The sequence below is a fragment of the Notolepis coatsorum genome, assembly GCF_963971535.1.
Source record: "Notolepis coatsorum genome assembly, chromosome: 1".
In the NCBI taxonomy this organism is placed as follows: domain Eukaryota; kingdom Metazoa; phylum Chordata; class Actinopteri; order Aulopiformes; family Paralepididae; genus Notolepis; species Notolepis coatsorum.
This window is the reverse complement of record NC_140165.1, coordinates 182,036,851-182,053,865: the sequence shown is the minus strand read 5'-3', so window position 1 is coordinate 182,053,865 and position 17,015 is coordinate 182,036,851. Positions and strand designations below refer to the sequence as shown.

Sequence of the window (17,015 nt, the reverse complement as noted above, 5' to 3'; positions counted from 1 at the left end):
GTTAAATGTCAGGAATGTCAATTTCAATACAAATTTTGATGTTGAACAAACCGCTAGCCTTGCTTATCCTCATTGGTCCTTATTCTCAAACTGACATATGTAAAGGTTACCAAGGAAATCCTTCGTAACTCGATTTTTATGTACTTATTCGGCATTCTCGAACGGCTTCGTATTGTAAATTCGTTGTATGATTTATGTAGGATTTACGAACTCGAAAGGCAGTCGTAAGTTGGACAGACCAGTGTGCGTGCGCCCGTGTTTTCAACACCTTTCTCTGGGACAAGTCATTGGGGATTGCAGATACTACAGACATCCATTGAATTAAATAATTATAATCATAATAAATACGACAATATTTGTATCATTAAAAATTACATTTAGCATTTATAGTCCTGACTCAATGAGGCATTGTGAGCATTACACACACACACTGCAAACTAAATAAATAAGAACTAAACCGATCGCCACAGATATAGCTACTGTATAGTGGAATATACTGCATTAATATGCCATATACTTATGTCTTCTTCTCTATGATATTATTTATTGTTTGTTTGATGTAGTCCTGTTGCTAGAACGAATTATTATTATTAATGCGTGGAGAAGCGGCTTAGTGAGGCAGCCTCAGCACACAAGCACTGTAATACGTGCAGAATGAATCATTCCAGCAAAGTAGGCTTTTATTATTCTAATGACTTATTTTATTAGGTATTATAGTAGTATACAGTAGAACAATAGGCCATCCGGACACAGGCAATTTGAAATATGAATATAGAATATCAGGCCTATAACTGACCTTATTTAGTACCACTAGGCACCCCTGACAGGGCAGCAAAGACCGTGAATGAAATCTACTGTAAGTACAGTAACTTTATTATAATGCAAAATGCTTTTTTCTAGACGTTCACAGAAAGTTAAAGAAACAAACTACATTCTATTTTATGGCAACAATGTTCAGGTTTGTTCGACCCGTGAGACATAATCATGAAATAACGTTGAAAAATGATTTCACGTCAGACGGCTCCACGTTTTACAGGGGCTGCCGTGAGCTGGGTAGTGTAGTTTTATGAAATTCGAAAGCCCTGAATCTCTTTTTTCAAAAGACTACACTCACTTTTGGCTGCACCATTTCCTCGCGTCAATATCCGCCGGTTTCTGACTCAATGCGTTTCTATAAACTCATATGTATTCATATAACACTTAAAATCATTGGTAAACAAACTTAGTGCTGAAAATATACACTTTGACTGCTGTTTTTATAGGGTTAGGGTCTTTACTCTTGGCTGGGAACCCACCTGTGAAGATTTTGGCCACTTACGGAGACCGTTTAACACGTTCAGGAATCCGGAGGAGGATTTTTGTAAATGTGTTAATACGAAGTTTTTACCAAGATTTTTTTTTTAAGATCCACTGAATGACATTCCGAGTTTAAAATGTCAATATGTGTCTAAGACTGTAAACATTGCAAAGTTGTGCCCCATCAAATAAGCCTCCTGTACGTTTACTGGTATCAGTAATTTTACGTGAGTGAGCTCTCAGGTCTGCATATTTTTTCAATGCTGATGACAGAAGTAGCCAGGGAGACCGATGCCTAGCTTGGTCTGGCAGCGTGGCTACATGGGTAGAGCTCCGGACTCATTGATTGATTGATTGATTGAAAAGTTTATTAACAGATTGCAGAATGGGTACAGTACAGTACATCTCAATACATACAATTGTTAAGGGGATGCAGACCAGAGAAAGACTTTCGTCTTGTTTCCACCAGGGTCCCCCATTTTCAATTCATCATAACATATATGACATACATGACATACAGATAGACAGTACTGCTACATCTATACATTTATGACATATCAGATTTGCAAATACAGTACTGTTTGTGATACAAAAGTGTCCAGAAAAGGAGTGTATATACATTTGGCGTAGAAACTGTACATTGGAGGAGGTTGGTGGGGTGGGGTTGGGTGGGTTGGGTGAGGGCTGTACATTGGAGGTGGGGGGGGGGGGGGGGGGGGAGTTGGGTAGGGGACACACACACATTTTACACTGTACATTGGAATGTTGACAAAGCCTTACTTGGTCATTTACTGTACAACTAGGTTAGGACATTTGTAGGGGCCAGTTTCGAATTGCAGTCTCACGTAGGTGTTTTTTGAGAGTGTTTTTGAAGGTGGGTAGTGATTCATGATCAGAAGATGACCGGTTCGAACCCTGGTCAAGGCTGTTGTCGGAAAGTGGCATTGTTGTCCAGTAGGGAGCACTCTGTCCTTTGGACCTGGTGGTGATGTTGTCCGGCAGGGAGCACTCTGTCCTCTGGACTTGTCAGTAACAATGCCCCTGTTACGGTGATAGAGACACCATACAATTACAAGTGCCGTCCTTCAGAGGAGACGTTAAACCGTGGTCCTGACTGAAAGAACCCAGGGCGTCTATTGCAAAGAGGAGGTGGTTCCACGACATTCCTGTCCCAAATTCCCAATAAGGTCTCTGACATCAATGCCACCTAATCATATCTCCCCCTTTATTGGCTGATATAAATTCCTGTCTCCTGAGCCTTTCAGCCATTGTGTAGTGTGATGTGTGCCTGGTGCCAGTGTATTGCAGCCATTGAGCCTGCGTAGCCCAAAGTTGGCTGCTACACAGTGGTGGTGAAGGAGGCCATTTCCACCCTACAGTACATTGTAAAGTGCCATGAGTGTTTAGTAAAGCGCTATATACAGGCGGCCGGGTGGCTCAGCGGTCTAAGCGTCTGCCCACCACCACAGAGACAGTGGGATTGAATCCAGCTGTGGTGCTTCCAGGTTGGCCGACCGTCCATACTAACACAATTGGCAGTGTTAGAGGGTGGGAAAAACCCGGCGAGGGTGGGTCCTGGTCGTTGTAAAACAGCGACTCCTACAGATCGGTCGGGGCACCTGCACAGCGAGGTCGGATCCTGGGGGAGGTAGTGTCCTCCACATGTTACACTCCCCCAGTGAGAGTCCGCGCTGTCAGGTGAAAAGAAGTGGGGATTGGCTACACATGTGTCGGAGGAAGCATGTGATAGTCTCCGCCCTCCCAGACCGACGGTAGGGGGCAGAGCACGCAACGACCAGGTAGGGGATTGGGAATTGGCATAACGACTAGCATTGGGATGGGAGAAAAACGGAAAAAGAGAAAGTATAAAAAAATAAAAACGCTATATAAATGCAATGATCATTCATTCATTCAGTAACATTCTGGGCAATTGAGTTGGCTGCATCTCTTCTGACTCCCATACAATGTCATTACAATGTACAATATTGTAGTGAGACAGTACATTTTATTAAAACATTTTCACATAACAAGCTCTTGCTCTTGTCTGCATTGGTGTGTCTCCTCCGAAGCGTCTCCTCCTTCTTTTCATGTCAGGAATACATGTTGAAAACGAAATAGACATTACAGCTTGGTTTAGGAGGGTTTTGGGGTCTTAGTGTGTGTTGCTGTTCTGTTATAGTTGTATTGTCTTATGTTGTGTCTATATTTTGAAAAGAAATTCAATAATAAATGATCTCACTGCAGCATTCTGTATTTGTGTGCATTTGAAGATGCTATAGGGATCTCAGCTGTTCCAGGTTTTCTGATCTCTTTCCCCTCCAATGGTTTGGCAGGGTGGAGTTCACCGTGGGAGACCAACCCATCAACAACTTCCGCATGATTGAGAGGCACTACTTCCGCGAGCAACTGCTTAAGAGCTTCGACTTTGAGTTTGGCTTCTGCATGCCCAGCAGCAAGAACACCTGCGAACACATCTACGAGTTCCCTTCTCTGACCGAGGACATCAGTGAGTACCTGTGTAAAAAAAAAAAACACATGTAACACACCTGCAACCTGTACACATACACACAGTCACAGACACAGACAAACACAACACGTAACATAACATAACTAGGGATGCCCCGATCGATCGGCCAGCGATCGGTATCGGCCGATATTCAGTATAAATATGAGATCGGTGAATTCCGATAATGCTTTATTTCGAAAAACATGATCCAATTCTTAGCGGAGATCTCACTCGCTGACTTCTCTCTCAGACACACAGAGCTGCAGTGCACTGCTCCTCCCCCTCCTCCCCTGCCCCTCCCGCACCCGTGTCAACAAGCTCCAGCAATAGTCTGCTCTAGTGCATGCAACCTCTGTGAGCTAACGTTAGCTACCTAGCTATCGTTACTGTTTAAACAAAACGACCCAGTCAACTATTCACTTTTAGTTTAATACATGAGGCATTGTCTAACGGTATCTAGCTGGCGAGCTACTGATAGCTCCTGATATCAACAAATGCTCCAGCAATAGTCTAGTAGTGCATGATACCTCCGTTAGTTAGGTAGCTCACGTTAGCTCATGTTAGCTCCCTGTTTACACGGAATGACCAAGTAAACTAAATAGTTCACTGAGGAGTTGTCTTAACGTTATCTAGCCGGCTAGCAGTAGCTACAGATAGCTCCTGATATCAATGTCTTATAACATTGATTCGGTGCGTATTCGAGCTCCTGGCTTGCATCGCAGAAAGGGAGTAGGGTATATCTGCAGAGCCGCAGATATACCCTGCTGAGGGCATGCTGAATGAGATTTGACCAAAGCAGAGTATACACACAGACAGTGGAGCTGTTTGCAGATAGCGAGCATTTTGACTTGTTGCGTGGTGGCAATGTCTCGCAGATAATACAACTACAAGTATAATTATATAATATATATATTTTATAAAAATAAAAATAAAAAGTATATATTTAATTTTTTTTTTTATAAAACCAAAAACGATCGGTATCGGTACCGGCCGATATGGCTCATAGACGATCGGTGATCGGTATCGGTGGCAAGAAACGTGATCGGGGCATCCCTAAACATAACATAATATAACATAAAATAATAACACAATATAACATAACTAGTGCTGTCAATAGATAAAAATATTTAACTTGATTAATCACATGATTGTCCATATAACTCGCGATTAATCGCAAATTAATCGCATTCTTTTTATTTAAATTTTTTTCTACCTTAAACGGATATTTTTCAAGTTCCAAGTTTTAATACTCTTATCAACATGCGAGTCAACAAATTCTTGCTTTATGCAGCCATTTAACACAAAAGGATGACCCTTATGCATTGCAAATTTGCATCAAATTCAAAACAGAGTGATGCACAAAATAACTTAATAGAAAATAATAATTTAAAACAATGAATAAAGTGTGCATGAATGAAATAATAGGGGAAAGAAAACATTAGGAACTTGTTACATTCACCCACACAATGGCTGAGTAATCACCCCCCCCTCTCTCTCTCTCACACACACACTCTCCCAGCTCTCTTTCTCTCTTGCCCGTTCCTCATCTCTCTCACCCCCCTCTCTCTCTATATATCTCACACACACACACACACACACACACACACACACACACACACACACACACACACACACACACACACACACACACTTCAGAAACAAACATAGTATCAATGAGAGCATCAATAATACACCTGAGTGAAGTCTAGTAAAAAATAAAAAAATAAAGTAAATTTTATTTTTCTTAAAAGTGAATCGTGAGCAGTGTTGGGACTAACGCGTTACAAAGTAACGCATTACAGTAACGAAGTTACTTTTTGCCGTTCTAGTACTCTAACGCATTACTTTTTAAATTCAGTAACGCTGTTACTGTTACTAAATGGTTTGTTAGTTCGTTACTGCGTTCTTTTTATGTAGATTCATAGCGAGCGTCCTCCTAACTCCGTTTGATTTCGCCTGAGTTTGTTTTGTTTGCAATAGAGAGCGTCTATTTCTTTCCGTAGCCGCATTTCTGGTTTTCGCATTTCTGATTGGCCACTGACTGACGTTCTCTGACGTTCTCTGACCAGAGAGCGTCAGTCAGTGGCCACTGGCCAATCAGAAATGCGCAAACCAGAAATGCGGCTACGGAAAGAAATAGACCCTCTCTATTGTAAACAAAACAAAACGAAACGAACTAACAAACCATTTAGCAACTACTTGGAGAGATAATTAATATACAACATGGAAACGAGATAAAGAACATGTTTGAGGCGCTGCTGGAGTCAACTGGACTAACGTTACTACATCTCGACCACCGCAGACTTTGGTGAGTGCAATGTGTTCACTGAAACTCAAGTTGATCAACGGATTTTGACTGTACGAAATCTGCCAGGGAATCTCATAATACTAATCAAACAATATAAATATAGTCCTTTCATGCACAATTGATATCCTAACTATTCTAACGTTGCAATGCTTTGATTGATATCTTAAACAACGTTGCAACTTGCAAGATGGTGAATGAATGAATGAATGAATGAATGAATGAATGAATGAATGAATGAATGAATGAATGAATGAATGAAAACTTTATTTAACAGATTGCAGAATGGGTACAATACAGTACGGCTCAATACATACAATTGTTAAGGGGATGCAGACCTGAGAAAGACGTTTGTCTTGTTTCCATCAGGGTCCCCCATTTTCAATTCATATAGACATTTATGACATATGAAGTGGATTCCTAGCTTAATTTCCCTAATACTCTGCGTTGTGATTTAAACCTTTTTACAAGCTCTTGGAATTGCCACTCTTGCCAAATGCAGATAACCACTGTTTTAACCTGGTTACTGCTTACCCAGAGAGAAAATACGGCGCGGCCGTTTGAAATGAAGCGAGATCTGAGCAGTTTGAAAAGAACCCGTTTTTAATGAAAATGGATTTCAATCAGATGTTACAAAAGAAATATGTGCAATGAACCTACGAGATGCATCCAATATGCCGGAGGATCGTAGAATTCAGACTAAATTCTCAATAAAAAAGCTTGTCTATAAACATTCTCGCGTCTCGGCTTCGATCTGCTGCGTCGGTCTCTTCTCCTCGCTGGGTTCTAGTGGAGAAAAAGGGTGTGTGTATTGCTTCCTGGGTCTCTGGGTTGGTTCTGTTTTCTCTCCTGGCGAGGAGTTTTGGCTATATCCAATTTATGCTCCGCCTCTAATTTTACGGCAAGCGGGCGTTTCCAAAACTCGCCTCGAGCGTTTCTATTGGAGAACACTTCTTCTCAGCTCTCATTGGCTGACTCACTACCATGACGTTTTGAACTAATTTAGGTCACGGAGTGGCCAAATGGTCTTCTCTTTGATCAACTGCTTCTTTGTTTTTAGCAGAGACAATCTGGCGTCTCTCAAGGCAGTTTCTTTGTATTCAATTTGGTTGGACCATTTGCCTAGAGCCCTGGGTTGTAAAATCACCCATGTTTATTGACTTTCCCAGGAAGATCAGACGAGACACTATCTCTCACTCAATCAGCATCTGCCTGCTTCAACACCCCTTTTAGGAGTCTTGAGCCAAGCAGCTGCGTTTTCAAATCAGCGATGCGTCTCGTTTCTTTTGTTCATAGAGGTAGAGGAGCAAGGGAAAATAGTGAATGTATTTTACCTGTTGGTGTTTTTGCCATTCTGCGATCCATGGTGTGCAGTACAATAAATACAGTTTGATTATAAATACAGTATCCCCCCCCCCCTCACAGTGAGCTGTGGTGTTCCACAAGGAAGCATACTAGGACCGCTACTGTTCCTAATTTATGCAAATGACATGTCGTCAGCTTGTGACTGCAACTTGTTCCTGTTTGCGGACGACTCAGCCCTGCTGGTCTCTGACAAGAACAAGTTACAGGTTGAAAAAACCCTCAGCTCGGAACTAGGCAGAATCTGCATATGGCTCGCTGATAACAAACTATCATTACACATGGGCAAAACAGAGTCCATTCTCTTCGGTTCAAATAACAAACTCAGCAAGACCGACGGCTTCTCAGTTACAGTGGGTGACAATATTGTCACAAGGAAAGATGAAATTACCTACCTGGGTTCCATCCTAGAGGCTAATCTCTCCTGTGACAAAATGGCATCCAATGTAATAAAAAAAGTCAACCAACGAACTCGATTCTTGTACCGGATCTCCTCTCTGGTAAACAAGAATACCCTGAAGACTCTGGCAGGAGCACTCATTCAGGGGTACTACGACTATGCTTGCACCTCATGGTACCAAAGCACCTCAAAGGCGCTAAAAACAAAATTACAAACATCTCAAAACAAACTGGTCAGACTACTGCTTGACCTTACTCCTAGAACCCACCTCACCCCTGCCCACTTTAACAACCTAGGATGGCTTAGAGTAGATGACAGAGTACAGCAACTTGCAATGGGCCTGGTCTACAAGATACACTACACGACCAAGGTACCCATGTACATGGCAAAATACTTCCCAAAGGTCAGTGAATACCACGATCACAACACCAGAGGGAGCTCCACAAATCATGTTAAACCCAGATTCGGCTCAAATAAGGCAGGGGTTCCCAAACTTTTCAGGCCAGGGCCCAGAAAATAAGGCGTCAGAGAGCCGCGGCCCAATGCACATCGTCAGGCTTTTTTTTTTTTTTTTTTTGCCAGTCGACCGATTTTTTAAGCCAAATATCACTTCAATCCTATTAAGTTAGTTCAAGTTAGTTATTCATTTATATGTGCTATTTATGAGAGGGCTAACTTGTTGCAAAATAATAATCATAATAATCATAGCCTCATTAAAATACTATTGTTGCTTCGGTTGTTTTCAGCGTTTTATGTGCATAATCTGTTATTTAGTTTGAAATGTTCGTTGAAATAAGTAGATTTTTCGTTTTTGTTTATTTATTAAGTTAATATAAAACCATATAGTCACATTTTAGAATACAATAGAATAGAATTTTAGAATACAACTAGAAACACTGTCCTGGCCTGCTTCTAAGTTCAGTGGCCTGACAAAAAAAAAAAAATTTTTTTTTTTTTTTTTTTTTTTTTGAATCATCTCGGGCCCACCCGTGGCTGCTCGCGGCCCACCTTTGGGTCGCGACCCCGACTTTGGGAACCACTGAAATAAGGGACTAAACACGTTTCGCAATTATGCCACATCAATGTGGAACGCCCTACCCAAAGCTGTAAAGGAATGTGGATCACTACCCACTTTCAAAACCTCTCTCAAGAGACACCTACGGGAGACTGCAATTCAACACTGGCCCCTGTAAATATCCTAACCCAACCCCCTCCAATGTACAGTCATTTACCTAGTATGGTTTTGTCAATAGTCCAATGTACAATTTTGTTTGTTTGTACAGAGTCTCCCCCCCCTCAATGTACAGTTTTGCTTGCTTATACAGTGTGCCCCCCCCCCCCCCCCCCAACCACCTCCAATGTAAATTACCCAGTATGGTTGTCAATATCCCAGTGTACCCAACCCCCCCCACCCAACCTCCTCCAATGTACAGTTTCTACGTCAAATGTATATACTCCCTTTTCTTGACTCCTTCTGTATCACAAACAGTACTGTATTTGCAAATCTGGTATGTCATAAATGTATAGATGTAGCAGTACTGACTATCTGTATGTCATGTATGTCATATATGTCCTGATGAATTGAAAATGGGGGACCCTGGTGTAAACAAGACGAAGGTCTTTCTCTGGTCTGCATCCCCTTAACAATTGTGTGTATTGAGCTGTACTGTATTGTACCCATTCTGCAATCTGTTAATAAAGTTTTCAATCAATCAATCAATCAATCAATGGAAATCTACCACACATACACACAGTGTTGTGCTAGTTACTGAAAAATAGTAACTCAGTTACTTTACTAGTTACTTCATTTCAAAGTAACTTCGTTACTGTACTAGTTACTTACACCCAAAAGTAATGAGTTACTGTGAAAAGTAACTATTTAGTTATTTAAAAAAAAAATTAAAAAAAAAGATTGCTCCCGAGTCCCATGCCCCAGATACTCAAAATAGGTTGATCAACTTGACAGTTTCCATTCACATCACCGAACTCTGCTAAGCAATGTGGTCTAGATACAAACACAAATATGACACAAACAAATGTTGTCCCGAGTCGATATAATAAGAAGTGCGCCGGTTGAAGGAACAGCCTTGATGTCGCCGGAGCGTTTCATTATAACCATTATAATTCAAGGGTACTACGACTATGCGTGCACCTCATGGTACCAAAGCACCTCAAAGGCGCTTAAAACAAAATTACAAACATCACAAAACAAACTGGTCAGACTACTACTTGACCTGAACCCCAGAACCCACCTAACTTTGACAACCTAGGATGGCTTAGAGTAGACGACAGAGTACAGCAACTTGCAATGGGCCTGGTCTACAAGATACACTATACGACCGGGGTACCCATGTACATGTCAAAATACTTCCCAAAGGTCAGTGAATACCACAACCACTACACCAGAGGAAGCTCAACAAATCATGTAAAACCCAGATTCGGCTCAAACAAGGGACTAAACACGTTTCGCAATTATGCCACAACAATGTGGAACGCCCTACCCAAAGCTAGGGGTAACAGTACTGTATATTTTAATACCGTTTATGTCACAAATGTATCAGTACTAAATACCTATATGTCCCTATGCCATAAATGTCATGTATGTTGTGTATGTCATAAATGTCTATATGAATTGAAAATGGGGGACCCTGATGGAAACAAGACAAACGTCTTTCTCAGGTCTGCATCCCCTTAACAATTGTATGTATTGAGCCGTACTGTATTGTACCCATTCTGCAATCTGTTAAATAAAGTTTTCATTCATTCATTCATTCATTCATTCATTCATTCATTCATTCATTCATTCATTCATTCATTCATTCATTCACCATCTTGCAAGTTGCAACGTTGTTTAAGATATCAATCAAAGCATTGCAACGTTAGAATAGTTAGGATATCAATTGTGCATGAAAGGACTATATTTATATTGTTTGATTAGTATTATGAGATTCCCTGGCAGATTTCGTACAGTCCAAATCCGTTGATCAACTTGAGTTTCAGTGAACACATTGCACTCACCAAAGTCTGCGGTGGTCGAGATGTAGTAACGTTAGTCCAGTTGACTCCAGCAGCGCCTCAAACATGTTCTTTATCTCGTTTCCATGTTGTATATTAATTATCTCTCCAAGTAGTTGCTAAATGGTTTGTTAGTTCGTTTCGTTTTGTTTTGTTTACAATAGAGAGGGTCTATTTCTTTCCGTAGCCGCATTTCTGGTTTGCGCATTTCTGATTGGCCAGTGGCCACTGACTGACGCTCTCTGGTCAGAGGACGTCAGAGAACGTCAGTCAGTGGCCAATCAGAAATGCGAAAACCAGAAATGCGGCTACGGAAAGAAATAGACGCTCTCTATTGTAAACAAAACAAACTCAGGCGAAATCAAACGGAGTTAGGAAGACGCTCGCTATGAATCTACATAAAAAGAACGCAGTAACGAACTAACAAACCATTTAGTAACGGTAACAGCGTTACTGAATTTAAAAAGTAATGCGTTAGAGTACTAGAACGGCAAAAAGTAACTTCGTTACTGTAACGTGTTACTTTGTAACGCGTTAGTCCCAACACTGCATACACAACATACATGACATTTATGGCATAGGGACATATAGGTATTTAGTACTGATACATTTGTGACATAAACGGTATTCAAATATACAGTACTGTTACCCCTAGCTTTGGGTAGGGCGTTCCACATTGTTGTGGCATAATTGCGAAACGTGTTTAGTCCCTTGTTTGAGCCGAATCTGGGTTTTACATGATTTGTTGAGCTTCCTCTGGTGTAGTGGTTGTGGTATTCACTGACCTTTGGGAAGTATTTTGACATGTACATGGGTACCCCGGTCGTATAGTGTATCTTGTAGACCAGGCCCATTGCAAGTTGCTGTACTCTGTCGTCTACTCTAAGCCATCCTAGGTTGTCAAAGTGGGCAGGGGTGAGGTGGGTTCTGGGGTTCAGGTCAAGTAGTAGTCTGACCAGTTTGTTTTGTGATGTTTGTAATTTTGTTTTAAGCGCCTTTGAGGTGCTTTGGTACCATGAGGTGCACGCATAGTCGTAGTACCCTTGAATTATAATGGTTATAATTAGGGATGCTCGATATTGGCTTTTTTACCGATACCGATATTCCGATATTGTCCAACTCTTAATTTCCGATACCGATACGATACCGATATCAACCGATACCGATATATGCAGGGTTTCCCCCCAAAAAAACAGAATAATTTCAGGTAACTAATAATTTCACTGGATGCATTCAAAAGGCTTTCTAAATGTAAGCATTATCTGTGCAAAATATGATCATTAAAAAAGTTAAAATTAACATACAAGTTGTTGAATTAAACCAACATGCATACTTTTGACAATAAATAAAATAAGAATTGGTTCTTACTTGCTTGCCTGGGTAAATAAAGGTTAAAAAAAATTTTTTTTTTTTTTTTTTTTTTTTACCGATACCGATATTTTCCGATATCACATTTTACTGCCGATATCGGCCGATAATATCGGTCGGCCGATAATATCGGACATCCCTAGTTATAATGAAACGCTCCGGCGACATCAAGGCTGTTCCTTCAACCGGCGCACTTCTTATTATATCGACTCGGGACAACATTTGTTTGTGTCATATTTGTGTTTGTATCTAGACCACATTGCTTAGCAGAGTTCGGTGATGTGAATGGAAACTGTCAAGTTGATCAACCTATTTTGAGTATCTGGGGCATGGGACTCGGGAGCAATTTTTTTTTTTTTTTTTTTTTTAATAACTAAATAGTTACTTTTCACAGTAACTCATTACTTTTGGGTGTAAGTAACTAGTACAGTAACGAAGTTACTTTGAAATGAAGTAACTAGTAAAGTAACTGAGTTACTATTTTTCAGTAACTAGCACAACACTGATCGTGAGTTAAACTTTTTTTGGCGTTAATAGAATCGGGCGATAACGTGTTAATACCGCGTTAACTTTGACAGCCTTAAACATAACATAACATGACACATTATATAGGCACGAACATATACAGTATATTGCACATATTGGTCCATAAAATCATACAGCATGTGTATGTCATGCAGTTGCACAAATAAACACAGACAGAGACAAACACACACACACACCTCCCACAAGTTTCAGAAAACAGTGTAAAAGTGTATGTGTGTGTGTGTCTATGTGTGTGTTTGTCTGTGTGTTATGCTTCTATAGGCCACTCCCACTACCCCCCCCCCCTTTCTTTTGGCCAATTGTCATGAACAGTTAACAGCTGTCATGACCAACGTTTCCACAAAATCTTGTGCAAGTCTTTGAATCCATTTGGAAGTTATGTCTTTTTGGTGATATGCCAGCCCCATAGCCACACCCCCATAACCACCCTCCTTTTAGCCGATTGGCATGAACACACACACCTTCATCCTTGTCAGCCTCCTAGCGCGAAAACTGTGGCTGCCAGAGGCTGGGGAACGAAGGTTATCCTATAACCCAAGTTATAGGAATTATGGCGAGCGCTCTGCTCTATTGGAACTGTCCCTTTAATCATATGCTATCATGAAAACTTTCAACCACATGTATGCTCCTCACCTGCCTGGCCACGCCCACATCCGCTCATACATAAGCGGGGCCATGGCCATACTACCAGCTCCTTCCCCAGTCTTTCACCGCCGAAACGGAAGACTGTGGGGTCCTCAGTGAGTCAGAGCAGAGTGCTCGCCATAATTCATATAACTAGGGTTATAGGATAACCTTCGTTATATTTCATTTATGGCTTTTCACTCTGCTCTATTGGAACACAAGAGTGGAGCAGAGCAGAAAGCTCGACAGATGTACCCGCTGAGGTCCCCTACAACCATCAGAATCCGGGGAGGATCCGGGCCCTCATACAAGGGTCATAGACACCCTTGTATGAGTGCTCCTGCCAGAGTCTTCAGGGTATTCTTGTTTACCAGAGAGGAGATCCGGTACAAGAATCGAGTTCGTTGGTTGACTTTTTTTATTACATTGGATGCCATTTTGTCACAGGAAAGATTAGCCTCTAGGATGGAGCCCAGGTAGGTAATTTCATCTTTCCTTGTGACAATATTGTCACCCACTGTAACTGAGAAGCCGTCGGTCTTGCTGAGTTTGTGACGAGAATGGTGGTCAGAATAATCCTCTAGACTCTCCGGTGGTGACGACATTATCCTTTCTTTCTCCCGTAAATCAGTGAGAGAGGGAGAAACAAAAGACAACGCCAACACAGCTCCTATAACTAACTAACTACTTTAAGTACTAAACTTGAAGCAGTGCTATACACGGACTTCACATGGTGAAAGTAGGGTAGGAGCTGGTAGTATGGCCATGGCCCCGCTTATGAGCGGATGTGGGCGTGGCCAGGCAGGTGAGGAGCGTACATGTGGTTGAAAGTTTTCATGATAGCATATGATTAAAGGGACAGTTCCAATAGAGCAGAGTGCAAAACCATAAATGAAATATAACTTTGTGGACCAAGCGACCGACAGACAGAGGGAGCTACTGTATATAATACTTAATTTTGTTGTACTGTACTTGTACTGTGTAATGATATTAACATCTAATCTAATCTAATCTATAGAGCTGCTGGTCACAGCTAAAAACAGATTACAAAAATGTATTTGAGTTGAGCTAAAAAAAACGAATTAAATAATGTCAGTAAATATAAATAAAACATACAGGAAAATATTATATATATAGAGAGACAATGGTACTAATATACAGAAATTAAACCTAAATGTGTTATCTCTCTCTATCCCTCAGTGCGTGAGATGATCCTCCATCCTTACGAGACGCAGTCTGACAGCTTCTACTTTGTGGACAACAAGCTGGTGATGCATAACAAGGCAGATTACTCCTACAGCGGCGGTCCATAGAAACACCACCACCACCCCAACCCCTAACCCCACCCACTCCAACCCCCACCCTCCCCTAGACGCTCCTAACTCCCACCCACTTCAACCTTCCCTCCACACCACCCCTAGACGCCCCTAACCCCCACTCTATTCAACCCCCCCCTGCCCTAGATGCCGCAACTGCCCCCCACCCCTGCCCTGCCCTAGACGCCGCTACTGCCCTAGACACCCCTAACCACCACCCACTCCAAACCCTACATGCCTCTAACAGGACCAGGAACACATGGTCTGACGGGACAGATCACAAGCACCAGGCGCCGGACGCACTTTACATCCATTGAACAAGGAGAGACAAGAAGACATATGTTTTTTCCCCCCACTGCAGTACTGTACTATAATACTAAAATAGTAGGTCCAGTATGGTACATTACAGTACTTGTGTGAAGGGGGAAACATAGCAGATACTTGCCATGAGACAAATTCACTCTTTAGACAAGGAACCTATCCTAGTCTATTTAAAAATGTCTGACAAATCTAATTAAAATCTATTTTAACTCTCGTAAGATCTATAATATTGTCTATAGAAAATCATTATAAGAATGTGGCCATTTCAATGGCCACATTCCTATGAGAATTTAAAAAAGAAAAGAAAACATTATTAATTTATTTATCTATCTATTTATTTATTTATTTATTTATTTATTTATTACTACCTACATTTACACTCATAATGATTTGAAGTGACCCATTGGCTGGTTAAAAGTTTGTCAAAACATATGGTTCTCAACCCGTCCACAGGCTTCAAACAAGAGTATGAGACCATTCAGACTTATACTGCCCTGTCAAGGCAGACCGCAGTAACTTAAAAAAAGTGAAACTGAGAAAAATGGCTTTAAAGTTTTTTGACTTGCCATCCAAAATGTGTTATAGGTAGATAGATGATAGTACCCAGATTTAACATGTATTAATGAAGTAATCTTTAGGCATACAAAAATATGACATAATTATTTTAATTAACCCCCAAAAAGCAGATACTGCACTCTGCTGCACAATTCCCTTAAATAATTATACAGGTAATGTACAGGCAAAGTGCAGTAACTTCAAATACAATGTTGTTTTCCCTCCAGCTTTCATAACTTAACCTAGCCATTTTATTTGGATCATCATCATTCCAATATATTCAGGTGTTAAATTTCATTTTCAAAATGGCTAGGTTAAGTTATAAAAGCTGGAGGGAAAACAACATTGTATTTGAAGTTACTGCACTTTGCCTGTACATTACCTGTATAATTATTTAAGGGAACTGTGCAGCAGAGTGCAGTATCTGCTTTTTGGGGGTTAATTGAAATAATTATGTCATATTTTTGTATGCCTAAAGATTACTTCATTAATACATGTTAAATCTGGGTACTATCATCTATCTAGCTATAACACATTTTGGATGGCAAGTCAAAATACTTTAAAGCCATTTTTCACTGTTTGGAAGTTACTGCGGTCTGCCTGGTTTTTGAGTGTGATTTTGTAGTTACTGCAGTTTTTAAAACCCCATATCTCCAAAACTGAGTGACATTAACATCTGAAACTTGGTCACAAGATAAAACATTTATTGACAAGTTCAATTTCACTCATAACTCAATTCTGACTTTTTTTGAGTTACTGCGGTCTGCCTTGACAGGGCAGTATACATCTCAACCATAGGTATCTCATCATTTATTTTTTTTTTTTTTTTCAAGAAGAACACAAAGAGTTCCTTGAACTTCTAATAACAGCATTTTGATCTAAATTACTTAGCCCTCGAGGGAATCACACTTCCCATGCTCTTGGTCTATCATCATTCTAGTAGATCTGCAATCAGGTGAACATTGTCAGCCCGATCTCGCTTAAAATGTGTGAATAAAGTACTAATTGACCACAGCAAAAAGGTACAAATTGTACATCATGTTATAACCATTAGTAATATATTGATGTATTTACAAACATGTACAATGTGTATGTATTACAAATAAGTCCATATATTACATATTCAAAAACATTTAATGTTTTCAGAAAATGTTTAAGCTCCCCTGTTTGGGCGCTCACATGGGAGGCAAGTGCCTTCACCTCAAAACTACAGAGACACACTTTTCTGAGTCTGAGCCTCGCCCAAACCCAAAATCCTAGCCATAACCACACTGTTACCTTAAACTAACCATGACATTAACCCTAACTTTATATCTTAACCATAACCATTAATCCTTAAAACCATGATCATAGTATTGTTAGGTTTGTGTCAGGGTGGGTGGGTGGCTTAGTCTAGTGGCG

The 17,015-nt window shown here is 40.7% G+C and overlaps 1 protein-coding gene across 4 annotated transcripts in view; it reads left to right on the top strand.

Moving 5' to 3' along the window:
• unc119a1 (unc-119 lipid binding chaperone a1) overlaps positions 1 to 14,735 on the top strand; it is a gene marked incomplete at both ends in the record, with an annotated part of 288,649 nt that extends 273,914 nt beyond the window's left edge. For all 4 annotated transcript variants that reach the window (XM_084312434.1, XM_084312433.1, XM_084312432.1 and 1 more), the window contains 2 exons: positions 3,630 to 3,802; positions 14,623 to 14,735. In XM_084312434.1, the coding sequence (XP_084168560.1) occupies positions 3,630 to 3,802; positions 14,623 to 14,735 (286 nt within the window). The remainder of the gene's footprint in view (positions 1 to 3,629; positions 3,803 to 14,622) is intronic.
• Positions 14,736 to 17,015: the final 2,280 nt, after the last annotated feature.